This window comes from Amphibalanus amphitrite, unplaced genomic scaffold, assembly GCF_019059575.1.
Source record: "Amphibalanus amphitrite isolate SeventyFive unplaced genomic scaffold, NRLGWU_Aamphi_draft 000939F_arrow, whole genome shotgun sequence".
Classification (NCBI taxonomy): Eukaryota; Metazoa; Arthropoda; class Thecostraca; order Balanomorpha; family Balanidae; genus Amphibalanus; species Amphibalanus amphitrite.
Genome location: NW_024882433.1, coordinates 66,829 through 94,303, shown reverse-complemented (window position 1 = coordinate 94,303; position 27,475 = coordinate 66,829). Strand labels below are relative to the sequence as shown.

The window sequence follows — 27,475 nt, the reverse complement described above, 5'->3', positions numbered from 1 at the left end:
TGGTGCCGTCCGGCGCCCGCCCGCCCGCCCGGCATTACGGGGCCTACGGCACCGCCGGGACCCGCCCCGGTCAGTGGCGCGGGGCGGCACACGGCACGACCTCAGCTCGCACCGTGTGGCTGCCGGTAACAGAGCTCACCGGCGCGACGGGCACTCACACGGCACTAGAGCGTGTAGATGTTGATAAAAACACTCGTACTGGTAATCACGGTAATCAGCTACTACTTGTTTCCGCATTGTGATTACGACTTGGAAGCACCGTTATAAGAACATGTGTCAAATTAGCGCTGGGGAACTGAGCCAGTCTGCGTCTTTCATCGCCATCAGGTTCCTTTGGTGGGCGCAAACAATCCGTCCCTTGATGGACAGCGCGTGAATAGACCACACCCAATGCCATTTGCTTTTGTCGTATAATGCATGGTCTGGTACGGCTAATGATGGCCTGCGGAGGGGAGGGCCCCACCGAGCTCTGTTGGCGGCGGCCGAGCAGCAACAGTGTGCCGTCCTGGAGCGGCGTCAACTTCCGCCAGCCGGTGTCGGCAGCGTGCCACGGCCGGCTGACCGGCGGTCAGCGCGGCTGGAACGGTGCCCGGGCGGCCACCACCGGCGGCAGCTGGGCCCCGGTACACCTGACACCCCCACCGCGCCGCGGCGCAGTTCCAGACCGCAGCGCTAACCCAGCTCAGCGCCCCGTTCACCGGCAGCCGACCGCTCCAGTGCCATTGTGCGCACTAATGCTCTTGTTGACGGGATTTGGAAGCAAAAGGTCAACCGGCGGCTGTCAATAGACATTAGCGCGGTGGGCTGGCCTGTCTCCATGCCGTACCTATTCCCGGCCTGCCGCAACAGGGAGACATGGGCCGAGTAATTGGGTGCTGCCGGGCGGTGCTGGGGAGGGAGTGTGCGCGGTAATTAGGGTGGCCGTGTCCCGGGGCGGCCGCGGCTGTCACCCTGTGATGTCCCAGTCCGGGTCGGGGCCGCCCGCTCGCTCCGGTGCCCCTGTCGGCCTCTGTCGGTCCCCTGCAGTGCCCACTGCAGCCGCTGGCACCGGCACGGGATTCCACCGGCTGCCCCGACCGGCCTCTCCGGCACGAGGCGCCCGGACCGCGGTCACCTCCGGCTCGCCCGAGACGCCATTTATTGTGGCGCGCGGCCCCGGACTGCGACAACAATGCACCGGCGTGCAGCGGGCACCGAGCGGGCGGCGGGAGGGAATGTGGCCGTCTGCGGCCGACGGCGGCGGTCTGCAGGGAGTGCTCCTGACCGGCGTCTGGCCGTGGGGTGCACTGAGATGACGTGGCAGCGCTACAGACGCTCTACTGCATGTCTGAGCACGAAAGGTGCAAACACTTCCCCTAACCCATCTCCAGCTCAGCATTGCAGCGAGAGTTGCACATTGCCCGTTTTCTTTAGTGTCGGAAGACACCAAAAGGCAAAACCTCAACGGACCGGAATCTGAACCAGCCCTGGTGCCGGGAACAGATCGTGCATTACTGATGCACAGTGCACACTGTGCTTTGTCGCAGTCATCAGAGCGATGACGGGGTTGCGGCCGGGGCGTCACCGTACTTTGTTCAAGTCCGCCGCACTCCGCAGTGCACGGGTGGCGGTCATGCGGCCGCCATAACGTCGAATAGTCGGCTCCCCGTGCCGGTCGGTGACCTCTTGCCCCTCCCTGTCCTGGCGAGCCGAGCCGACCGCCGCAGTGCAGGCCGCGTCGGCGTGCGCCACGTGCCGTTTTACTGCCCACTGCCCCGGCGGCAGCTGGGCCGGGAGGAGAGAGGGAGGGAGGACCGTCGGAACCATCCGCCACCGCCATCCAGCGGAATCGCCGGCCAGCTGGAATTGCGCGCCCGGCCGGCGGCAGCGCAATCGGCCATTGACTGGACAGGCGGCGGCTGCAGTGTGCCACTCTCTGTGTGCGCGCGCCGGGGCGGCGCCGGCGTCGGCCGGTCTGACCCAGTGCCGCCGACCGGCCGCGGCGGCCGCTCGGCAGGACCGGCGCTCCAATGGCTCCATTGAGACGGCGGCAGGAGCTCTCCGTGCTCGTTCCAGCGGCGGCGACGCTGCCGACTCTGCTGTCTCGCTCCGCCCATCCCCGCCGCTCCCGCTCGCTTTGTGTGACTCCCGGGTAGGATGGCACCGGGCGGGACCGCGCAGTTGGTCCCGGCAGACCACACAGCGGTCCCGGGCGGGCTGCACGGACTGCCGCTGAGACTTTCTGCAGCCCCGGCCGGCGTCCCTGCTCCCGGCTGCAGAGCCATGGCTGACAGCGGGCTGTCTGCGGGCTGGGCCCGGGCGGGCGGCGCCTGGCGCCAGTGCAGGGGTGCGGCGCCACACCCACACCCCACCGCCATCGATAGGGAAGCAATAACGGACACGGCTGGCGACAGCCGGCGCCGGATATTGGCCGCCCAGAGCCGACCCGAGCGACCCCCGCGGCGCAAACACTTACGGGAGCGCACAGGCGCAGAGGCTCCCCTGCTTCCCACTCCCCCACACACGCACTATCACAGACTGCAGCCTCCCCCTCCGGACATGACCCAGCCATCAGGGCCTGACCTGACCCAGTGGCATGTGCCCCGGAACGCCGGCCGATTATATCATGCTAATTGTGTCCGGCGGGCGCTGGCTCGAGAGGGTGCGGGCGGTCGGCGGCGGCCGGCGCCATTGCCTTTGTTCGGCCGCTGTCCGGGATCGATGGGCGTCAGTCGGCCGCCGCCGCCCCGTCGCCGCCGTCGCTGCAGCCGCCGCCGCGTGGCCGCGCGCTGTGCCGGCCGGGCAGTGCGGCTTTTTACGTCCGTCCGCCGCCGTGGCGGGCGCGAATCGCGCTGCGGCACTGAGCGGTGCGCGCGGCCGGCCGACCCCGATTGCGGCATAGAAAAACGATCCTTTTTGCCGGTATGAAGAAGCGGCGACCGAGATTGGTGTCCGGTGTCGCGCGCAGAGCGGCGACGGTCTGTCAGACTCAGTTGGCAGGCCAGGGAGGTCTCCGCCCCTGGCCAGTCGGCGGATATGCAATCCAGCCATCGCTAGGAGGCTGGTGGTGACTGGCGTATCAAACATCATTGATTTCCGTGGATGGAGCAGCTTTTTTAGGTATGACTGCATGGATGGGAGAACTGATGGTTTGTATCTATGTACATTTGGTAATTATTGTTGTATACTGATGCGCGTTCTAGTTTGGACTTTTGGTGCCTTTTCGTATGTTCATCTGACATTAGATCATTGAGATCATTGTGTCCATCAAACTGAGAACCATGGTGTGCTGTGGAGCCCCGTCCCATGGCGATCGCTGTTGGGCATTGCATCTCTGAGCCGTTCTCTTTACAAACCTTGTGTCAGTGGTGGGGGCGCCTGTCAGCTCGCCCCCGAACACTACCTCGCGCTGAACATTACTGCGCGCCGCCACTGCTGACAGCTTTCTGGATGTATCCTATATCTGAGATGACCATTGGTCAATAACAAAGCCGTTCTTTGTTCGTAGATGACGGAGCTCAAAGATTGCGCGTCTTGCCTTCTGTCGTTCACTGAGGCGCATCTGATGGATGTGTTCCGCCCCGGGCAGATTGAAACCTTTTGTATTTTTGCGGCTCGTCGCTCTTCTCCGCCATATTGGCTTGTATAATATGGCATACCTAATGCACCGCTTACGGACTTCAATAACATGATCAATTATAGACCGGGTGATTAGGATAGATAGTCAATGTAGGAAACACCTGATTCGCTAAGCCGACTGTTTGCCTTTCTTTGTGCGAAGGGCACTAAAAGTCGTACATTTGAGGTATAGAAGTTCGATAAGACTGTTTTGGATTATCCGTCTTCCGAAAGATTGAGGCTGACGGATTGTATATGACCACAGAGGTGAACCGTGTACCTCTCCACGCGAAGTGTACGGTGGTTTGGGGTGAGGAATTCCTGCCTGGGGTGTTCTTGTGCTCACCCAGGCTACAACTAATGGAACTATAGCTATAACTGACACAACAACCGGTTAGGGCAGTCGGTCGCCGATCCTCTGCTCTCTGCGTCTCTTTCCGAAATAGGAATAGTGGGTGACTGGTGTGTCCTCGTCTATCAGTCAGCTGTTCTCGTGCTCTCTCCGTCCTACCGGCGCCCACCGCCTCACCGGTCGATGCCGCCGCCAGCGCTACCCTCCCAGCCGACTGACGGACGGGACAAAAAACGCCGCCCCACGTGTTGTCACTTTTTGTGGTCGGTCACACGCCATGCGCGCCCAGTGTAGTGTGATTGTGTGGGAGGCGGGCGGTCCTGTGTGGGGTGTGGTGTAGGGCTGCGGGGGGGGGGGGGGGCGTGTAGTGGGTGTCGCCCCCGACAGCCGGGCGCTCGCCGCAGCACGTACTCGCCCGACACTCGTATTTGTGCGGGGCAAGGTGGCAGCGACCACCTGTCGCATGCGTTTGGCTCGCTAAGTGGGCCCGGTCGACCGGTCGCGCTTTCCCACACCGTTTCTGACCGAACGGTTGCACAGAGCGACTCTTGGAGACAGACTGTTGGGACGCGGCACAGCGTACTGGAGCTGACCGCCGGCCGAATTCTACCCTACTGCCAGTGGAGGTCTAGTAATCAGAGCTTATAATTATCCTGGCTGCACCTCGTGCGGTCGGCATTTCGCGTTTCCGTCTGCTCAGCGTCTCCGCCCTGAGCTATGTCAGCATCTCCCTCCTATCTTGGTCTCCGTCTGCCGAGTAAGGTCGAGCCGCGGCGCCGGTCGGCTCCGCGCCGTCCCATCTAGCGAGTTGTTATTCTGGTGGCAAGACGGGAAGCGCCGCCATTTCCGAAGCTCTGCCGGGAGCTGTGCCATTTCCCCGGGACTGCAGCAGCAGCGACCGGCGGCCCCACGCCCCTCGTTAGCTCCAAACCGCTGCCGTCGAACCGGGCCGGCCTGCTCACACATCGGCCGCCGGTTGTCGTCCATCATTCTGTGTCTGTGTACACGCCGTGACGCGCGGCTGGTGTCACATTATGGATTGGATCACATCTCTAGAGTGGTCGTCGTCAGTCACCAGTGTTTGGTTCAGCAACTGTCAGTGATCAATGACTAAGCAGTGGTGACACCAGTGTTCAGTCTAATAACCAGTGTCTGACCATGTGACCGAACCAATGGTTGCTAATGATACGTAGGTAGACGATTAGTGATCAGTGCCCTATGCAGTGAACAGTTTCCGATGCAGTGACTCCTATTGACGAGCTCTTTTCTGCGTTCACAGGGCCGGTGTAACCGCGAGAAGCCACCATGCAAGTACTTCCATCCACCACAACATCTCAAAGAACAGCTGCTCATCAACGGCAGGAACAACCTGGCCATCAAGAACGCGCTGATGCAGCAGTTCGCGGCCGGCAGTCTACCGATGGCGGGTACTGTGCCGGTGAGTGGGCCGCCCCCGCCCCCGCCCCCGCCCCCGCCCCCGCCCCCGCCGCCGCTCACTAACGGCCCCCGCCGCCCGCCAGCCCGTCTGCATGTCAGTGGTTTGGTGTTTGTCGTTGTCTTTGTGTTGCTGTGGGCCCACCGCTCGGTATGCCCCGACCTCCTCAGTTTATTTGCCTGTATCTGTGGGTGTTCCCAGTCCCTTGCTATCCTTAGTGGCTAGGAGGGAGTTCCCGCTAGTTAGGAGGATTCCCCGTTATGCCAGAACTCATGGCTCACTCACATCCCTTATTAGGGCAGCGGAAAGCGCGCTCACAATACGTGACGTGACACCACATCACGACCACGTCACGGTTGTGACCGCCCGAGCTGCCGTGTCACGGCTGTGGGTGGCGCCAGCAGGGGGGCGTCACACAGGGATGGGGCGGAAACACGCAGTCATTTCCCACCCCACTGCCCTGGCCACGCTCCGTCTCAATACTGTTGTGATTTAATGTTACCGCTTGAAAGGGCGTTGTTTCAAAAGTGCACGTGAACTGGTCATTTATTTGTTAAGTGAATTGAATGTTCTGCTTTTTGGGTCAGGTTGGGTGAGGCCCTGGCAAGAAGAGAAGATTGCTTGGGGCTTAGGGGCATCTGGGAGGAGTATGACTTATGAGTAAAGTGATTGTGTGAAAGACTCGTGTGGAAAAGGCGTAGGCCGGCTTTGGTGATCCGGTGATTCTTAGTGTCAATTGTGATTACTGATCATGTTTGTTCATTAATACGAAATATAACTTATCGGACTGCGGACAGTTTTGGTGTCGAAGAGATCAAAGGACGATAAATCTAATCAAATTCCTACAAGCTATTTCGGCATTCCTTTTCGTTTTAGACATTATTTCAATTCAACCATGGCAAGTTTCGATGTGAGATTGATCCCAGAATTCGACGGTACTGGGGATGTTGTCGACTGGATCGAAAAGGTGGAAATGGTATGCAATCTTCAGCAACCGGCTGCAGATCAAGTGGTAGTCATACCACTGCGATTGAAGGGTGGCGCTTCTGCTGTTTATCGGCAGCTGCCTGAAGTGGACAGGAGAGAGGCGGTTAAAGTAAAGGCGGCTCTGCGACGCGCCTTTGCCGCTGATAAATACACTGCGTATGAAATGTTCAGCGCACGTCGGCTGGGCACGGGAGAATCGGTAGATGTGTATTTGGCAGACTTGCAACGGCTGTCAACCCTCTTTGGAGGGCTCTCCGAAGAAGGGATGGGATGCGCTTTCGTTGCCGGCCTACCCGAATCTGTGAAGCAAATGCTACGGGCCGGCGCTCGCATGGAGTCATTGACTCTATCTGAAGTCGTGGATAGGGCCAGAGCCATCCTACGGGAAGACTGCAAGGTACCCGATATAACGGCTATGGTGGTGCGACGGGGAAGAGACGGCCAAGACCAGCGCTTCAATGGAGGGAGGAAGGAGCGAGGGCCGTGTTACGCGTGCGGTCGTCTGGGACATATCGCGCGTGAATGTCAGGCGCGTGAAGGAAACGGTCCAAGCATGGTGAGATGTTTCCGGTGCAACAAGCGTGGGCATATCGCGGCTCAGTGCCCGGAAAACGAGGAGCGAGAGGCGGTCCATGCGCCGGCCTCCTCTCGGGACTGAGATGGAACGGCGCGCTGCCGGTGAGGGAGCTATCGATGAACGGAGTTGACTGTGATGTCTTAATTGACACGGGATGTACTCGCACTGTGATTCATTCGTCACTCTGCGCTGTTTGGGAGAAGCGGGACGTGTACGTGCTGACGGCCAACGGGGAGAGGCTGGAATGTGCGGGTACGGCTGGTGTTCGTGTGCAGGTTCCGGGGATGGCACCAGTAGCTGTTGATGCACTTGTGGTTGCTAAGAAGCCGCTGGGATTCAGTGCGATTCTCGGCATGGATGGAGTGAGGGCTCTCGGGGGAGTAGCGGTGCGATCGCCCTCTGAGGTAAAGTTCGCCGGCGAGAGCGAAGCATGTGGCTGTGTGGGGGACCTGCAAGATCTGACTGTTGATAAAGGCTGAAACAGACTCTTTCCGCATCAATCGCTCGCTCGCATCGCTCGCACGACTCGGATCTGAAAATCGTATGTCTCGCAAGCACTTCTCGCACGACTCGCTCGTCCGCATCACCCGCAGTTCTCGCATCGACTTCTCGCATCGATCGCACTGTCCGTGCGAGAGGGAACTCAAGGTATCGATATAGAAGAAGTACAAGTAGGTATCTAAATTTGTGTGAAAATTTGTTTTCATGCAATGCCTCACCTTTTGACGGCAAACTACAAACGTATATCGTACTATGTGTCGGTTTATTGTAGTCCAAATTCAACCGCATTGTTCTAACAAGATCTGACATCTTGCGCCGGGCCGTTGCTCGGCACCAATAGCGCCGGGCCCTGGGGGACCGAACATGACCCGTCTTACTTGATTCCTGGCCCACGAAGCGGTAAGTGGCATTCCAAATAACGTCAAAAATCATGACGAAGTCATTGCAGCCATTTTTAGGTTAAATAGATCAACCGGGGTCACGAGAGGTCATCAAAGATAAAATGTTGCCTATTTCAACATTAGAAAACAACGCATCACTCGGAAACCAATAGAGCTACAGCACGATGGAAAAGCGCACTGCCTATTTGATAGCCCTTTCAGCGCTTGCTCCGGTATGCGGTAATGGCCAAGGTCAACTTCCGATCATTAGCTTAGCCTACAGAGGCCAGAACTCCTAAAATAGCCTTTAAACATTTTTAACTCGATTCCTCTCGACGAGAAGTGTCATTTTGAAAAGTTGGCCTCAGTTCAAGGTCATGAGCTGTCAGGTATTAGTCAGATGATGTCGACCTCTTCCGGTTAGGTTATGACCTTTACCTGAGGTCAAATTACAGTTGATTCGACGCGTCTCGACGAGAGGAGTGCGATGCTGTCATTACAAATTTTATCGAGTCAGGAGAGGTTACAGAAAAGGGTTTTTCCTTAAAACGGCTAAGTCAAGATTTGTCCTCTATGATCTAAATCCTTCATCCTCCGTCAAATTTGAGAGCTAATCACAAAACAATGTCAAAATGGCTATGATCGAACGCGCTTTTCCGTTGCGCTGAAGTTCTCTTGGTTCCCAAGTTTTGCACCGGTGTTTCGAAAATGTCGAAATATGCAACATTTTACCTTTGATAACCTCTGGTGACCTGAACTTCGACTTGACTTTAAAAAATGACCGATATATTATCGTCTTGGTTTTGGACGCTCCTTTGAAAGCCACTCACCACATATCCCTATGCTACCCAAGAGCCGAGCTAGAAGGGGTGGGTGTTCACAGATCCCCGGGCACGGCGCGGTTGGCGCCGAGCACCGGCTCGGCGCGGGTTAACGGCTGCTGCTAGGCTGGTGATGTTTGCTTGGATGAAGGAGGTGCGTCTAGTAGTGATGTTCGCGTTGTCTGCGTTGACGGTTGTCATGGTAGTCTGGTCGTTCCCCGTGGGGTCAGTCGCAGAAGCATCGCCAGCGGAATACTGCCCCTCCCTCCGATTCCAGGATGCTTCCCTACTCGTTAGTCCCTGAGTAACGTGGGTCGTGGGCACTGGGCAGTCACCACCGTGCACCGACTCGTCCGGAACTGGCGGTGTGGTGACAGTCGGACTGTTGTGGACAGCGGTTGTGGGCTGATCCGAGTGCTGGAACGTGCTGGAACAATGGAAACCCACAGAGGTTGATAAGTTCACGAATAAGTACCTAGTTAGACAGTATAGACGATTGCCCAATCAAGCAAAGTTTGGTCACTTGCCAATGAAATGGCATTCACGGTAAAGTGCGTTTGAGTATAGGCAGCAATCAGCATGATCTGAAAGGTTTGTCGGTAATAGAAACAATGTTCGTTCTGAAAAATCGTATTAATAACTCATAAACTTATGAGATTGAAAAAGAAAATGCTGTTAAGGCTATCAGAGAAAAAAAAACAAAAAGAGGAAAGAGGGGACAGAAAAACAAAGAAATGGTGCCGACCTTGGGGAGAAGGGGATGGGAAGAAGCCAGAAGGAGCAGGTGGAAGATGGACATAGAATATAGACTCAGCACCCGTCCCATTCTTTTGACAGAAGCCCAGTTTTCATGTCAATTGTCTCCGTATCTTCCTACATACATGAAATGAGTTTCCTGCCTTTGATTCAAGAGACTAAGAGAGCTCTTTAATGTGCAATCATGACTTAATTTGAGGCCAATTCTATTATCATTTTGGCGGAATTTATCGGAAAAGGCAGCAAAGGCTATGCAAAACCCTTTCTAGGAGGTGTTTTTTATCTATTTCAAGTAGGCCAGCAACGGTTAGCACTAGCGATTTTCCTGAAGTTTAGTGTAGCTAAAAACAACGGAAACTTCATCCTGCAATAAAAAAGATCAAGTAATTATTATCTTTATTAATCACGAAGGTAATCAATAGCTAGGGTTACTTTGGTACTTACCTACTTTTGGCTAGGTTGAGGAGGTAGGTAGCTGGTACTTGATTCCGTCAGGCAGATCTTCTTTCAATCATTTTGCAGATGTTGACGCACGAATAACGGCTAAATTTATGGAATTACGAATGTCTTTAGAAAATAGCATTAACCTATGCCCAATTAAGTGCTAATTAGACCCTAAGACATGGAAAATACGCACTAGCATCAATCGCATCCACCAATATAAATTGCCAAGGTCAAGTTTGTTTACATTCCAAGATGGCGGACGTGCTGCCCTCTGCAAAATCGCATCGCCCGCACGGAAAAGTTGACTGAACTTCAACTCTCTCGCATCCCGAAAAGATGTCGCTGCGGGCGATGCGAGCGAGAGGTGCGGGCGATGCTTGCGGGTGATGCGGGCGAGGCGTCAGGACGACGCGGGAAGACTGTCAGGGAGATACGATTTCCTGATGCGGGTAGTGCGAGAGATGCGTGCGATCGATGCGAGAGGAAACTAATGTATTTGAATAGGCTCTCGCATGCGATTTCCTGAACGCGGAAAGAGTCTGTTTCAGCCTTAAGGAAGACTTCCGTGTCGTTTTCGCTGCGGAGCTGCAGCGCTGGACAGTGGAATGGAAGTGGTCCGGTGAGGAGCCACCAGTTCGCCTCAAGAATGGAGTGAGCGAGTATACTGTGCCGGATGAGGTCAGAAAGGACTATGAAGAGGAGATTGAGACCTGGATCAAGAACGGATGGCTACTAGAATACGATGAAGAAGAACACGGTCCCCCGAAAGGCCTGATTCCACTCATGGCAGTGGTCCAAGAGAATAAAGGGAAGGTGCGACCTGTGCTTGACTTCCGCGAGATCAACACATTTGTCGACACGTACACGGCAGATGTTGATGTGTGTGACGAGAAGCTCCGCGAATGGCGTCAGATGGGAGCGAACGTAGCGCTTCTGGACCTCCAGAAAGCATACCTTCAGATACATGTAGACGAATCTCTGTGGCCTTACCAGACTGTCGAGTACAAAGGAACAAGATACTGTCTGAGTCGACTTGGATTTGGCCTGAACATCGCACCAAGGGTGATGAAGACAGTCCTCGAGGCAGTGGTGAATCAAGACGAGGACGTGGCAAAGGCAGTGTCATCATATGTCGACGATGTCTTGGTCAATGAGGATGTGATGTCCGCGGAAAATGTGAGCAAACATCTTCGAGCCTTTGGGCTCCAGTGCAAGGAACCAGTACGACCAAAAGAAGGCGCTCGGATTCTCGGTCTCCGAGTTCAGGAAGAGCATGGCAACCTCAAATGGAAGAGGGACAACGACGTCCGAGAGATCGACGGGCCGGTGACGAAACGCAAGGTGTTCTCGCTTTGCGGCCGTTTGACTGGACACCTTCCGGTGTGTGGCTGGCTGCGGCCAGCGGTGTCGTTCTTGAAGCGGAAGGCTAATGAAGCGGCGGACGCTTGGGACGACGTCATCGAGGACAGTTTAGTGAATGGGCTGATCGAAGAGATAATGACGCAAATTAACACAGATGACCCAGCGAGAGGTCAGTGGGACGTCAAAGGGAACGAGGTGACGGTCTGGGCGGACGCCAGCATGTTGGCCTTGGGAGTGGTCCTCGAGATCGAGGGCGAGGTGGTGGAGGACGGATGCTGGCTGCGACCAACCGACGGAACACATCAACATGGCAGAACTTGATGCCGCGCTGAAGGGCGTCAACATGGCCATCCTCTGGGGTGCTAAGAGAGTTCGACTGATGACGGATTCGCGTACTGTGTACCATTGGATCACTGACCTCCTGAGCGGCAAAGCACGGTTAAAGACGAAGGCCGTCTCGGAAATGCTTATCAGGCGAAGGCTGAGTACACTGAAGATGCTGGCCGACGAGTACAGCCTGGAGATCAGCGTTCACAGCGTGGCCTCTGCTGACAACAAAGCTGATAAGCTCACCAGAGTGCCGGAGCGGTGGCGAGACACGCGTGCAGGCAGCGGTCCGGCTTGCATCATGGCGGGTGCAGAAGGAGACGAAGATGAAGCCGGGCTAGTGAAGGAGGTGGAGCGGGTGCATCATGCCGCTGGACACCCAGGTGTCAGAAGAACTTTGTACTTTTCCAAGAGGGCAAACTTGCGGGTCACCAAGCGTATGGCACGATCTGTTGTATCAGCTTGTCAGACGTGCCGGTCGATTGACCCGGCACCGGAGAAGTGGACTGGCGGACAGCTGTCGGTAGACATTGTCTGGGAGCGCGTCGCAGTTGATGTCACGCACTTCCAGGGGCGCCTCTATCTGACGATGGTAGACTGCGGACCATCAAGGTTCGCGATTTGGCGCCAGCTGCGATGTGAGAGCGCGGCGTACGTCACAGGGGAGCTGTCATCGATTTTCTACGAGAGGGGAGCACCTTCAGAGCTGCTGGCCGATAATGCTACCGTATTCCGCAGCCGCGCATTTCAGGCATTCGTCCGTGAATGGGGCACCCGGGTGCGGTACCGAGCAGCGTACGCACCATCGGGTAATGGCATCGTCGAACGAAATCACCGCTCCGTGAAGGTGATTGCTGCGAGGAAGGGATGTGGCGTGCCGGAGGCGGTGTATTTGTACAATGCGACTCCGAGGGACGACTCGACCGACGCAGCAACCCCTGTCAGCATGGTGTACAAGTACACAGTGAGAGTCAAGGCAGTGGATCCGGTTCAGCCCGCTGAAGAGCCCGAGCCAGATACATGCAGGTACAGCGTGGGAGATGCGGTGTGGGTGAAATCGGCGCGGGGGCGATGTGACGATCAGTACAACGAGGGAGTGGTGACTGGGCGAGTGTCACTGCAGACTGTGGAAGTGGATGGGGTGCCAAGACATGTGCGCCACCTGCAGCCCCGTGAGGCGCACGTGGAACAGCCTCAGAGTGATACCGCAGATGACGAAGGGCCGCTCCTTGTGCGTCTCCCAGAGGAGAACCGGGAGGAGATGGGTCAGGGAGAGGGACAGTGCCGGCGGTCCCAGCGGCAGGTGCGGGCTCCCATGCGGTACGGTTTCGATCAGGATCGGGGAGGAGTGTGATTTAATGTAACCGCTTGAAAGGGCGTTGTTTCAAAAGTGCACGTGAACTGGTCATTTATTTGTTAAGTGAATTGAATGTTCTGCTTTTTGGGTCAGGTTGGGTGAGGCCCTGGCAAGAAGAGAAGATTGCTTGGGGCTTAGGGGCATCTGGGAGGAGTATGACTTATGAGTAAAGTGATTGTGTGAAAGACTCGTGTGGAAAAGGCGTAGGCCGGCTTTGGTGATCCGGTGATTCTTAGTGTCAATTGTGATTACTGATCATGTTTGTTCATTAATACGAAAGATAACTTATCGGACTGCGGACAGTTTTGGTGTCGAAGAGATCAAAGGACGATAAATCTAATCAAATTCCTACAACTGTCAAGTCACGTTACCAGCCAGAGGGCTCCCCACACATCCGACGAGCTCGCATCAAGTAGAGTGATGGTTGAAAAACACACGTTTGGCCTGCGCTTCCGTACGTCAGCCGCTTTATCTGAGTGCTGTACGAAGCGCCAGCAGAGGCATATCTGTCTCTGTCGAGTCGCCGTTCCCAGAAATGTGTTTACTGTTTACGTTGGTTAGGACAGTAATGTGTCGCTGGCCTACTGCACCAGTCAGTTGGTCATTTGGTCGGGCCAGTGGTCAGATGTCGGACCTGGCAGGTCAGTTCAGTTCAGAGGAGAGTGGTGGGGCGTCGGCCAACGCTCTCCATAGTCGACTGATGTAACTTCTTGGCCCGGACACCAGAGGCCAGGACCAGGACTCCACACGCCTTGTTCACGGGAAAATACTGGCGGGGAAAGGGAAGGTCCGGTAATTGCATTACACGTTCCTCCCCCATCTCTCTGTCTCCCCTTTCGTCTCCAATCACACGCATACAAGCACGCATCACACAGAAAAAAGAATACGCAGCGTATTTAGAAAACTGCACGCTGCACACTGCTCATCTCTGACGCACGCACGTACGCTAGAAAACACAGAACCTAATCCTTTTCGATCCCAGCCCTGTTCCCGCTCCGTCGCCGCCCGCTTGCTGCTGTGGTTAATTTTGGCTGCCGGGTCGTGGCTTTCTGTTTGCGTGTGTTTTCTACCTGTCCGCACCGATCTAGTTCATCGCTGGTTGGCACCATGGCTCACCGGTCGCCGGGTGTTGGTGCCAGTGCCTGTGCTAGTGCTAGCGTCGGTGCTGGCATCGGTATTGGTGTCTGTATCGCTACTGGTATTGGTGACAGACAGTATGGGTCTCGGTACCAGTATTTATACCAGTTCTGCTGCTGTTACCGGTGCCGGCACCGACACTGGTGCTAGAGCGTGCATTAGCGCCAGTGCCGGCATAAGAGAGCCCGTGCCGCCTGCCGTCCCCCGCCCGTAACTCCCTTTGCTGAGGCTGCCCTCTCGTCTGTCTCGCCGGCCAGGTCGCCAGTCACGGGCAGTTGGTGTTGGCCTATGCCGGCGGTGGTGCAGAGGTAATATACGGACCGTGCATGCCGATAGCCTCGCCGCCTGACCGCCTCTCTCTCTCTCTCTCTCTCTCTCTCTCTCTCTCTCTCTCTCTCTCTCTCTCTCTCTCTCTCTCTCTCTTCCTCCTCGCTCGCTCGCCGTTTCCCGCCGCCATGAGACAACCGGGCAGACCGATAAGGCGCGCCTCACAGAACAGTCGCCAACTGCCGGTTTTGCCGTTAGTCGGCTGCCTACCGTCTCCTCTCCCTCCAGTTTTGAGCAGCGCTAGCCCGACCGGCCGGAACTGGGCGCTATCTCACCGGAAAGAGGCGGGCGGGTCGGCTGGGCTCCGTTCCACTGCCGCCGCCGTCCGCCGGCATCGATTGCGCGAGCGAGCGGGCGCGGCGCGGCGCAGCGGGCTGCTGCCGGGAGGTCGGCCCGCCCGCCCGACCGGCGCCGGGAGGAACCTCCTTCGCGCGCTCTCTGTTGCTCTCTCATCTCTCTTCTCTCCTCTCTCCTCTCTCTCTTCTCTCCTCTCTCTCTCTCTCTCTATCTCTCTCTCTCTCTCTCTCTCTCTCTCTCGCTCTTTCTTGTTCTTTCCGTCTTGCTTACTCGCTTCCCTCTCTCCGACATTCTTCTCCATCGACGTCTCTTTTTCTATTCTCCCAGGAACATTCATTTTACTCCTACGAATTTTCTGTGAGAACTGGCGAAGGATGTGGGCTCCTTGGGAGGGTAGATGCTGGGAGGGGTCCTGCCAGCCGTTCTCTTGCTCAGTATTTGCTAGTCGCTTACTTGAAGCCCGGGGAGACGGGGCCCTGTGGTAGTGCGGCTTTGGTGTCCCACCATCACCCTCATTTTCCATGTCGCCTGCCCTGCATGCGACCCTTGCTGCTGTGTCCCAGCCGCATGCCCCGCCACCGTGCCCTGCATATGGTCTATGCTCTCAAGGCTGGGTCATGTGAGTAGGGCCGACCCGGTCACCGCAGCCTGACCTCGGTAAACGCTGTAGCGGAGCCACTTTCGCGTCCCGAGGCGCGGCGGCGATATCTTCTATATGCAATATGCATATCATCTACTCATGTATCAATTTATTAATGTCAGCGGCTCACATTGCCATTCGTTGCCAAATATTATCGCTCAAGTGTTCTCAGCTTTCTGCCAGCACTATCCCTCTGCAAAAGACATGTCTGCCAGCCGATCTCGGCTCACGGGCGTCAGTGTCCGCCTCCCCAACGCGCCCGTGGTGGCCGTGCCGACTAACGCCTGCCCGTCCTGCCGATAGATGACGTCTCCGACGGCGCCCATGTACAGCCTGCCGCCGAGCATGTCCCAGTTCTACACGGCGGCGCCGACACAGGCGGTGGGTGACGCCGGCCTGGTGGCGCCGCTGGCACTGCCGCAGCTGCAGCAGAAGATGCAGCGCTCGGACCGGCTGGAGGTAAGGTCACAGCAGCCGCTGCCGGCGCCGCTCCTCTGCCATATACATAGCGCTGCCGTCAGGGCGCCGCCGGCGCCGGGCCGCTGTCGGGCCGCCGTCTGTCTGTCTGTCTGTGTGTGAGCGGGCCGTCTCTGCGTCTCTCTGTGTCCGTCCGCCTGTGCGTGTGGGGTCTCGTGTGTGCGTGTGCGTGTGTGTGCGTCTCTCGGCGCCGCCGCCAGCTACATCACCGGGCTTCGGGCGGCGCGGACACCGGCACCGGCGCAGCGTAGGGTAGCACACGCTTGTCTCTCTCTGGCCCGTGTGGTCTGGCGCAGCTGACTGTCACATACTCTGCCTCCCGCGCCGCCGCCGCCGCCGCCGCCGCCGCGCTGCTAAGTCGGTGTGCCCTGCAGCTGACCCGGGCGGCTGACGTACCCGTACCGACCCGCCGCCACCCCGCCGCGCCCGCAGCCACCCGCTCAGCCCCACCATCACCCAGGAGCAGCTTGGTTGCTGGATTCACGCCTCCGCCGCACCCTGTGCCCCGCTTCCCCGCCGGCCCCGGCTCCCGACTCTGTCTCCCTGCCTCCCTCCATCCGTCCAGTCCGACAAGCAGCTCCGATCGCCGGCGGGAGAAGAGCCGCCTCTGCTCCGATCCTTCCGTCCCGCCGTCACCTTCCCCTCGCCACGGGCCGCCCGCGCGGGCCCGTGCAGCGCCGCTGAGAGGCCTCTGCCTGGCTCTGTTGTTGCAGGTCTGTCGCGAGTTTCAGCGGGGCGCGTGCAAGCGCGCCGAACAGGAGTGTCGCTACGCCCACCCGCCGGACCAAGTGGCCGTGGACGACGGCCAGGTCACTGTGTGCATGGACGCGGTCAAGGGCCGCTGTGGCCGCGAGCCGTGCCGCTACTTCCATCCCCCCTCGCACCTGCAGGCCCAGCTCCGGGCTCCGCGAGCTTCCCCCGCCGCACTGGTAGGCACCGCCCGCCGTACCCCGTACCCCCCGGCCCCGTACCCCGAGACCCTCGGCCTGGCCCGACCCGGCCGACCTCACTGCATGGGCTCGGCCAGTCCGACGCTCCTAGGCTCTGTCTTTCACATCTCTCTCTCTCTCTCTCTCTCTCTCTCTCTCTCTCTCTCTCTCTCTCTCTCTCTCTCTCTCTCTCTCTCTCTCTCTCTCTCTCTCTCTCTCTCTCTCTCTCTCTCTCTCTCTCTCTCTCTCTTTCTCGCTCGCTCTCCTCTCTCGAAATCGCCAATTATCTATAGTAATTTCAATATTTCTTATCTATATTTCATTCAGTCAATCAATCGATCGATCAATCCATCAGCCTATAAATGAATCTATCTTTTCATTTATCTTTTTAACTCAATCCTTCTTATCTATAAGGTCTATAAATTCATATCTCCTGTTTTCTTACCTTTCAATCATTTTCGCTCGGACTGGCCGATTGCACGAATTGAAGCTCCATCCACCTTTGTCATTGATGTGAAGTTTTGTCTATTGATATGGGTTTTGGGACAAAATCAACTTCCTAACTCTTTGGTTAATATACATTTTATGGTATGCGCGGACATTTTTACAATACATTTTATAGCATGCCTAATGAGTGCATGGCTAACAAATAATTTATCATTATGTTTGCCGTTCAATTGATGCTGAACTCAAGCTGCTTTGTCTAATCGGACATGCATCCATTTTCTGTTTAATTCTTTTTTAACCTTTTTGGACACATGTTGCCGCATGTGTTTGGTGACACAACACGATCATTTTTGTAGCAGTTTGGTGTCATTTTCTTTTAACTATGCTAGTTTTGTCATACAACTCTCCAGCTTGAAGTTGTCATGCATATCGTCAAAACGTTTAAGCATGTCAATATTCAATTGCTTAGTGTGTTTAGCTCGATATCCATTAACGTTTCTGAGTCTTTCAATTGTTGCCCAATGCTCAAAGCCTAAGATAAGACCAAAGTAATTCAACATATAGTTCCAAAGTTGAAACGCGAGATTTTAGCGTTAAATGCTGATTATCTTTAGATGTTGGACAGTAAAATTGCATTATTGTCTCCTTTTCCTCTCTGTCACCAGTGTCTCACCCTCTCTGACCGTTTCATTGCCTCCCCGCCTATGTGGCTTTGCTGCCTCCCCTGCCTCCCCTGCCTCCCCATCTCCTCCACTCCGCCGCCTCCCGAGGGCATGTGACGTCACACATCTGCCAGCATGCCGCCGCCCAGCCTGGCCCGGACGCTTTCCATGTGCTGGTGCCGTCCACCGAAGTCGGCGGGTGCCCTCCGCCCTCCGCCACCTCACACACACGCGCTGACCGGCGCCGGTGGCAGGGACAACAGGGAGCTTGGGCCGGCTGGCGTGACGCGCGCCCTGTGAATATGCGCCGCCGGCTGCGGGTGTGTGCTTGAACTGACCATTTCCAGCGCTGACGGCTCCGCGGCTCTGTCGATTGGCATATGTGGCGCCGCTTGATCGGTGTTTACATTTTGACAATGGACACACTCACATACATGCTCTGTTACAGTGAATGGGTTACAACATTTGGCTGACGTACATTACATATTGACCTGGCTGTGACTGCGCCTGAGATTGGATATCGGTGTTGTGTATATCTGTGCACGATTGTGGGAGGAGAACATGCAGATGAATGGTGAAGGTGTGACGAACAGTGGCCATGCCGGAATTATGCTCTGAGAGGTGCTGCTGAGTTTTCAACAACCGTCCATCAATCTGGATGTGTCATCTGGGGTATTTCCTTTTTATTTGTCGCTGAGAAGTATGCCGTCATTACTGGCGGTTTTGAGCAGCCCAGATGATCCGTTTGCCGGCGTGGCCGAGTTCGTCTCCCCTTCCCGTGTGCGGGGCCGCTCTGCTGACGGTCGCTGGGCCGCTCTGCTGGCGGCTGGCGGGGCCGCTCGGTAGCTGTGCCTCGTGCGCTGTACATACGCGGCGCATGTGGGCCGCTGCCTGTCCCACCGCCCGTTCCCTCTCCTGGTCGGCGCCGCTGGACCGCCCGCCGAGCTGATGAGTTTCTCTCTCTCTCTGTCTCTCTCTGTTCTGCGTCTCCCTGCTCTGCCCGCCACTGCCGCTGTCTGGTCTCCGGCCGCCGGCCGTGCTGTGCCCTGCCGTGTCCGCCGCCCACCTCGGCACACCCACCTGCTTGGCTTGGCGACGCTTGCACGCCGCTCGCCCACTAACGGCTCAAGGTGGAGCAGCCGCTGACGGCCGCTGCTCTCGACGGAAGCCGCAAGCGTCCCAGAGACGCCGCCGATGAGCTGGTTAGCATTGGGGGCGGTGGCGAGACACCGGCGCGGCTCGCTCGTCCACCCGCTGACGCCTGTACATACTGCAGTCGCTGCCAGCGCACCCACCACCTTTCACAGCCGCCAGAGCACATACTCTTATACCTAATACAGTGTCAAAATTTCTTCCTTCTTTAACATGCCTTTGCGAGCTCCGTGCTTATTTTCTGGCGTGCTTGTGTGTCGTTGTGGCCGGGTGCGCTGGCCGTGTGCGGTAGACGGGCGGGTCGAGGCGCCTGCTCAACTGCTACCTGTACAAATCGAGTCAATAACTCAATAATCGAATGCCGCTCACTCACGTTTATTTCTTCCGTCTGTTTTCTTTTGCTCATGTGTGCACTCGAGAATGTTGAATTGAGAGCGCTTGTGCCATTGAATTGAACATTGCATGGCTGCCCTTGTACTCTGGGCCCATAAATGTTTCTGACGTTCCTCTGCCTGTTAAATCAGATTCAGTTTCCGTCTGCGTCAACTTATCCTTCTCCAGTCTCCAGTACTGACTCTGCCTTCCAGCTCTGTGTGTGTGGGTGCCGCCCACCATGGGTCGACTTCTGACGCCGCTCTGCTCTCGTTTTCAGGGCGAGCCTGCCTACGACGCTCAAGTATACTTTGGTGTAAGTTGCGGCCACCGGTCGGAGCACTGAGTGCATGTTCTGCCGTCTGCGGCGGTCCGTCCCCTTCCGCCGTCACCCCCTGTCTGTCCGTGGCTGCAGCGTGTATATCTGTGCGCCCGCCCCGCCGCTGCCCCCACCGCGCCGGCCGGCCGGCCGCTCACCGCTCCCCACGGCCGAGCACCCGTGCCACCCGCGCCACCTGCGCCACCTGCGCCACAGTCCGACCGCACGGCTCACAGGGCACCGGTGGGGTAGGACCCTGTCAGTGACTCCACTCAGTGGTCTCATTTCTAGCGAATCCATGGTGCAGTAATGGAACTATAGGTTGCTCACAAACGATGATGGTGCTTATCAAGAGGCCAAAGGTTATTTCTCCGCAAACCGCTGAGGTTTTTGTTGCCTGTGGTATCAGTTCAGCTCGAATCGTCGTTAGTGTACCGTTATGCAGGCGCCCTTGTTCGCGACCTGCTTTCAAATCTCGTGAACGGCAGATAAATTTTGTGTAAATTGTGCTATTTTTGAAACATTTATTTGCCTGCCATGGGTCGCAGCTTGACTGACGCGCGCCTGCCCTGAGCGCGTGTAACGTGTGTCGTGGTCCGCCGGCGGCCGTCCCGCCGTCCCGTCTCAGCCGGCTGACCAGTGACCCGTGTGACCCGTGTGTCTGTGTGTGTGTCTACCTGTCGCCAGGCCTTCCCCGGTATGGGCGTGGCCTACAAGCGTTCGGCCGGTGACAAGGCGGGCATACCGTGTTACCCGGCACCGGGCGCCGCCAGCTACCAGCAACTGATGCTGCAGCAACAGCAGCAGAGCTATCTGCACCAAACGCCATGTGAGTACACGGCCGACCACGAGCGGCCGGCCAGCGGCCACAGCGCCGCCAGCGCCGGCGCCAGCTCGGCGCACGGCACCGCCACCAACGGACTGTCGGCAGCGGCCGGCGCCGCCTCGCCGCCGCCCCAGTCGGCCGCGTCAGCCAGTGACAGCGGCGCCTCGGGCGTGGACGCCGGCTCCGCCGGCCCGCAGCCAGTGACGGTCAGCGCCGGCCTGTCCACGGCGCTGACCACGTCCACGGCCCTGTCGGCCGGCTCCCTGCCACCCGTCATCAACCCGGCGCTCTATACCGGCTACGCCATCAGCAAGGCGGCGCTGCCGGCCGCCGGGGTGCGCCCCGTCGGCTACCCAGTGGCGGCGGCCGGCCTGACCGCCGGCGCCGGCGCCCCTGTGGCGCTGTCCGCCGACCAGCTGCTCCTGCAGCAGCAGCAACAGCAGCAGCAGCAGTACCAGCTGCAGGTGGCGCTGCAGCAGCAGCAGCAGCAGCAGACGCAGCAGAGACTGCTGATGCAGCAGCGGCTGCTGTTACAGCAGCAGCAGCAGCAGCAGCAGCAGTACGCGGCCAATCCGTACTTGCAGCCGGCGGCGGCGCTGTATGCCGCCCAGCCGGCCGCCGCCGCCGCGGCCGCCGTGGCCTATTCCTCTTCCTCTCCTTACCTGGCCATGGGCTCGACGGCCTCGGCGTCTCCCTATTTCGCTATGGCCGGCTACGGCCAGCCGAGCGTCCTGGCCAGTCAGCAGCAGATGCTGGCTGGGGCGGCGCCCGCACAGACCGGGCTGGCGGCAGCCAACGCCGCCGCCGCCGCCGCCTACGCCCAGATCCAGAACGGCGAACCGGCGCTGAAGCGCATGCGCAAAATGTGAGCGGTCCGGGTGTGGCGGACCGAGAGATTCGTTCTTTCAGCACGCACACGGTCTCAGCCTATCCACTGCGCACATTCTGACCGGTCCGGGGCAGAGCTGGCTGGCTGACGCGCGGCCGGGCGGCGGAGGCTGCGCCGCTCCGGTCGCCATCCTGTGATCGTCATGCTGGTCTCGGTAGTGGGCGGCTGCGAGCGCCGCCGAGTCAGCTGTGATAGTGACGAGTGAGCCGACAGGGCAGACGTAGAATACAGACACAAACAGAGAGCTTAAATTGCAAGTTGTGCCGGTCTCTGGAGACCGCCGTTTTCGGTATTTTCTTTAACATATCGAACGGATCGGACTGTGTCAAGCCTAGGGTATTTGTTCGGTATGAATGAATCGTGCTTTGCATATCACCCTGTCTAGGTGTTAGTTACGGTAAGCTTGGATTTCTTTTTGTGCCATATGATGGCGGTACTGGACAGGTTTGTGCTGGTGTGTTAACGTAGTCGAGCTGGTGATTGTCACTGGTCTGCTCCACAGTCTGACAGTTCAACTGTCTGTAAAAATTCACAGTGACTGCCCATTCGGCACGCGTCCCTGGCCATATTTTTGAGCTGTCCTGTTTCTAAACGTGTAGTGTCGTTCCAGTAGCTGTTCGGACGGTGGCAGCGAGCTGCGTGCCGTCGCGCTGGCCGGGCTGGGGAGAGGGTGGTAGAGCTAGCCGCTGTGCTGGGCCGCGCGCCCGCTGCCTGTGATGCGCCGCGCCGCGACCGGCCGCCGCCATATCCGCTGCGCGCGCGCGCGTTCGCTGTTTGTTGGGTCGACTCGCGTCGGCCGCGTACTTAGTATCCGCCGAGAGGTCACAGTTTCGGTGCCAAACTGGAGAGGGAGACCAGACAGAGAGCTTGCGGGCCGTGTGGCTCGGCCGCGCCGACTGTGCTGCCGCCCGCCGTGTGTCGGCCGCGTGCATTGGCTGTTGTACTGTGTGCGGCGGGAGGGCGGCGCTGCGCGGTCGCGGGCCGCCGCGGCGGAGTCCCGCGGCCCGCCCCGGTGGCCCGCGGCCCGGCGCGCGCCGCTCTGTACTAAGGTGTGGATCTCTGGCGGCTGGCTTCGATTGGGCCGTGCGGTGGCCTGTGTTGTGTCTATCTTTCCGTGTGCGGCCGGCTTGAATGACTGCGGTGACTTGGGGTCGGTCCGGCCGCCTCTGGTGCATGTGAGCGCATCTAAAACGACCGTCCAACGTACGCGCCACCCTCCCCCGATCTAACTAGCACGCTGCGTTCAACGCGCCCGGCCGGCAGTGACTAACGTCCAACCGCTCCACTGACTGACGCGCTTCAGGTATCGCTGACTGGCTGACTGGGTGGAGTCATCACTTGCTGACTGGGGAATTATTAGATGAATGGCTGGGAAAGCACTTGCTGACTATGGGACTGACTGACGTGGTTGGATGTTGGACTGGGATCATTTTTGACTGGATGACTGACAGACCCACAGCCAGTTTTCTGTCCGATTCCGTCACTGCCTCTTTCTGTCCGATGACTGACAATCTGTGACTGATCAATCCCAGACTCTCTCAATGACGGACACTAGACCCTGGACTAACAGACCCTGGACTCTGGACTCTGGACTGAGTGATGGACCTTGGACTGACTAATGGACATTGGACTGACTGATACTGGCTCTCTGACTATGGACCCTGAGCTGACCTTCTAGTTGTTGAACTCCAAACTGACTTTCTCCCTGCCTGACAGACCCTCGACCCCGCTGACTGGCGGCCGCGCCGCGGACACCGGCCCGCCGATGCGGCCAGCTCACCTGCTCACCGTCCTGACGGACTCTCGGCTCCACCGAGCTCCACCAGCCGCGGTGTGCCGGTGTCCGCGGCGCGTCCGCCGCCGCCGGGCGCGCCACCGGCCGCTCGCCGCCGGCGCCGCTCTCTGCTTGCCGCCTCTCGTTCGCGCGTGGCTCCCAGTGTGTGCACCACGGGCGGCAGACTGCACAACTCGCAGTTAGCGGATTGCCTCGTAGATGGCGTTGTAAGATACGGCTCGTGTCGCTGAGCAATCCGCTTGCTGGCTTGCACGATGAACTGTGTACTTGCTGTTTGTCTACACTCTCAGTGTGTATTTCTATGTTTGTATTAGTCAAAGTCGTGTTATAAATGGTACCGTACCCAATTTTGGGCTCTTCTTTTTTCACTAATATCTTAGAAGCTTGAGGCCACAAGTGATGACGGACGATGGGAAAGGTGCTTTTGTAGTCCGAACCGCTTCCCAGCTTCATATGTGATGTCATTTTACCAACCATTAATTTCTCTCTGTTTTGGCTTTTCCATGTTCTTCCCGTAACACGGACCTGCGTTCCTGCTCTCCTGCTGGTTACGACCGTCCGTCCGTCCGTCCGTACAATCATCCGTCCGACCGACCGGCTGCACCTGGCTGATCACTCCGCCTGCACTCTCTCCCCGCCGCTCCTCCGCTCTGCCGCTCCGTCACACCTGCGCTCTGCTCTATCTCCCGCTCTCTCCCCTCTCAACCCCGCTCTGTCTCTCTCTGTTCTCTTTCTCTTTCTATCTGTTCTTTGTCTTTCTCCTGTCGTCGGAATGACCACGGCTGACTGCTCCGTGGACCGTCGGCCACGGCCTGACTCCACCGACACCTGATCGACACCGCCGGCCGGCCGGCCGCGCGCGCTCGGCCACACTTGGCGCGTCTCTTTGGCTGCGGCGGCCGGACGCCTGTGACCGGGTCGGCGTCTCCCGACCCGTGGCATGGCTTCAACTCCCGTGCATGCTGGCTGGGCTGGCTTGCCGACGCTAGGCAATAACGCACACTCTGTGACATACACGGACTCTCTGGGACAGGTAGTATGGAGCGGCGGTTCGACCTCACGCCGCCGCCGGGCCCGCTACAGCCCTGCTTGTGCTGCGGAGTACAGGGCGCGGTCGGCCGCCCCCCTCTCCGGCGGCGCCCACTGCTGGCGCCGCGAGTCGTCAGACCCGTACCGGCCGGACCGCGCCCTGACTCCGCCCGCCCGCCCCGGCGGACCCGCCGGCCTCCGGCGCCCGCCGCCCGCCTACTCCGTCCCCGCTTCAGCGTCCGTGCCCTCCTCAGCTGCCGGCGTCCTGCCGTGACCTCTGACCCGACCCGTGACCCGGAGGAGCCCGGCCGGCCCCCACCGGCCGCCGCGGCGCAGCTCACTGAGCTTAGCCGGTGGGAGAGCATATTCATGGCTTCAAACATATTTTGCTGTAACATTCTTCCTCGATTTCAATACTAATTCTTCGTGTTGTCTACTAATTCTAAATCAACTGAGTTGAAAAAAATCAAAAAAGCGAATGTGAAATTGATCATAATTTAACATTGCACATCAGCCTGAGTTTCCATATCACTGGTCAAGGAATTGAAAGAGATCTTCTTCAAAAGGTATCTAATCGCACTATGATTGAAACGATTTATTAAATCGTTGCGTTGAAGCAGCAGGATACACATAGTATCACATTTCGAACGTCATTACGGAAGCAAATTGTGGGCGCCATCAACCTCTCCCATCCTTTTTGCCCGACAACCCCGCTGCTTATGGGCCCGGCGGCCGACGTTATACTGCTTTTCGTGTGTTCTTTTCTTTTGCCAGTATTGAATTTTGTTCGCTGCTTATCTCAAAGTCAAAGGTTTTTGAAACTGTGGCTAAATCGAATGCATAGTTGAGCATGTGACAAGTAACGACGCTTATCAACAACAATTGCTGGCCGGTCATATACGATAATACAATACAGCTGCGCGTTTGAGGCCGATGGCGCGGGCGGCCGTCACATTTGTCCAGTAACGATAACGCCGCCGTTGAGAGCCGCGCGCCGCGCCGCGGGCACGCTGTCGGCTCGGTCGGCGGCGCGCGGCCGCCGGCCGGGCCGGCCGCGCCGCCTCCTCTGTCTCTCTTTCTCTCTCTCTCACTTGCAATGTTGACATGCTCTCGGCCGGCGCCGGCGCACCGTCCGCTCACCGGTCTCTGTCTTACAGTTGCTGGACAACCTTCCAGTGTGCCAAGATTTTAGGAAAGGAGCCTGCGTTCGGCCTGCCTGTAAATTTGTCCACTACGTCCCAGGTGCGTGGGCCGTGTTTGGCGTGACTGTGGCTAGAGCGAAGATCAGACGGGGCTCGGGGCAGCCGGCGAGGGTCTCACTAGCAGCTAACGCTTGTGATTGATTGAGCGTAGTAGTTCTTAGAATTTGGACTAATTTTACTTCTTCGTTTCGTGAGGGTGCCTCTATATCGTGTTGCTTTGATTTACGTGGAGATGCCTTTATATCGACTATCGAGTGTTGCTCTGATGATGCTCTGTCATTTTAACAAAGAGGAAAGCCCAGCCGGTTAACTGCTTCGCTGTGCATGAGCTGCCCTAAAATTGTCGCTGACCGTTGTGAGTGTGTGATTCATTTATCTGGAGCAGCGAATCCCTCATTCGGCCGTGCGGTGTCTACTCTCCTCAATGTGTGCCCTATCCCGATTGTCTGAAGCTCCTTCGGTCGTCCTCTTTGTGGTTGGTGTGTGTTCGCTGTACTGACCTCGCCCTCTGACCCCTGCTGACCTCGCTCGCTGACCTCGCCCGCTGACCTCGCCCTCCCGGTGCCTACAGACCACGTGGAGATCACCAGCAGCAACCAGGTGACGGTGTGCCGCGACTCTGTGCGCGGCAAGTGCGCCCGGCCGCGCTGCAAGTACTACCACCTGCCGGTGCTGCCGGCCGGGCCGGGCGAGCCGGCCGCCTCGGCCGCCGCGCTCGGCCTGCACCTGCTCTGAGCGGCGCCAAATCAAACTACTAACGCTGTGCTGTAGACGAGTCAGCCGGCCGGCCGGACACGGACGGCCAGAAACAAATCAAACTATCCGACACAATCGCTTATGTGGGGCGGGCGCGGGGCGGCGGCCGGCCGTGGCGGCGGCCGCCGCTCCGTCCCAGCCAGCTCGTGCTCTTGCACGAGCCGGATGCCCTCTTTGAACTTTAAGTGATAGTTCATGTTAAAGTGTTCTCATTTTTTGTATAGACAAGTACCTTACTGGAAACTCTTCAAAAGAGTGTTAAGCTAGTGAGCGCGGATATTTGGGTATTGGATGGTGGACGAGCGAGGGGCCGGACGGCGCGCGGCCGCGTCGGGCCCGGCCGCTGCCGGAGGCGCCGCGACGCCGGCCGGCCCGCCGCCCAGCGGCCAGCCTGTTTGTACATATTTATAAGGATAGGTCTAGTCAGAGAAGCAGGGTGCGTGGGGCGCGGCGCTGGTGCGCGGCGGCCGGCGCCAACGCCGCGTCCCGGGGCGCGTCTATTCGGCACGGTGGGGAGAATCGCTTCGCTTTGTGACGCGTCCGCCGCGCGCATCCGCCCTGGCCGCGGCCGGCCGGCCGGCCCGGTGGCTCCGCCGCCTCGCCAGTGCCATAGCGGTCGCCGGTCGGCGGCCGGTCGCGCCCGCAGGCGCGCTGTCCCAGCGGACGGCGCCGCCGCGGGCAGCCGCCGGGCGGCGGGTCGGCGGCCCAGGTCCAGGCCGAGCCGTTCTAAACGGCGCCGCCTGCGCGCCAGCAGACGGCGCGCGCGATCTGATCGCACCCGAGAGGGCAGCGACCGAGCGCAGGCCGGCCGCCGACCCGTGCGCACCAAACCCAGATATCCTCAGCACGCCGTGAGAGACCTAGGATTAGTTGGCCGCTGCGCGACGCGGCGTCACCCGCACAGGGTGGCACCGTGCTCGCCACGCTTTCGCTTAGCATTAGACGGGCGTCGGCGTCGGCGGCGGCCTCTGTGGCGGCCGCAGTCGCCGGCGCCCCCGAGGCGCCACCCTTCGGTCGGCCGCTCCGTATGTGTTGCATGCCTCCTCATTGTTTGACGCCGCGGTGCCGGCGCGCGCGTCTCCCCCTCTGACGGCGCCGGTGGGCGGTACAACCGCCGCCGGCGCCGCGCTCGGACAGCCAGCGCTTCTCGAGTAGGTCGCGGACGGCGCCGGGGCCGGCCGCCGCCGCCGCCGCCGTGAGGTCGAGCCGCCGGCGCGCGGGCCGGCGCGGCCCTAGGTCGGCGCCGCGCCCCCCCGCCGGCGGCACTATACGGGTGCCGCGTGTGCAATAGTGTGAGGGCGGCGGCGGCGGCGGCGGTCGGCG

General features: G+C 58.6%; 1 protein-coding gene across 10 annotated transcripts in view; it reads left to right on the top strand.

The window, feature by feature from the left end:
- The window catches only part of LOC122368318 (muscleblind-like protein 3), a 54,993-nt gene extending 27,890 nt beyond the window's left edge, over nucleotides 1-27,103 (top strand). For 3 of the 10 annotated variants that reach the window (XM_043342135.1, XM_043342133.1, XM_043342134.1), the window contains exons 3-11: nucleotides 5,229-5,387; nucleotides 14,291-14,341; nucleotides 15,601-15,756; nucleotides 16,488-16,703; nucleotides 19,617-19,652; nucleotides 20,343-20,484; nucleotides 24,155-24,198; nucleotides 25,352-25,436; nucleotides 25,968-27,103. In XM_043342135.1, coding sequence (XP_043198070.1) covers nucleotides 5,229-5,387; nucleotides 14,291-14,341; nucleotides 15,601-15,756; nucleotides 16,488-16,703; nucleotides 19,617-19,652; nucleotides 20,343-20,484; nucleotides 24,155-24,198; nucleotides 25,352-25,436; nucleotides 25,968-26,131 — 1,053 coding nt within the window. In that variant the 3' untranslated portion in view covers nucleotides 26,132-27,103. Of the gene's footprint in view, nucleotides 1-5,228; nucleotides 5,388-14,290; nucleotides 14,342-15,600; nucleotides 15,757-16,487; nucleotides 16,704-18,942; nucleotides 19,015-19,616; nucleotides 19,653-20,342; nucleotides 20,485-24,154; nucleotides 24,199-25,351; nucleotides 25,437-25,967 lie in introns of all 10 variants that reach the window. The other 7 variants (XM_043342141.1, XM_043342140.1, XM_043342138.1 and 4 more) reach the window with 6 other exon arrangements.
- Nucleotides 27,104-27,475: the final 372 nt, after the last annotated feature.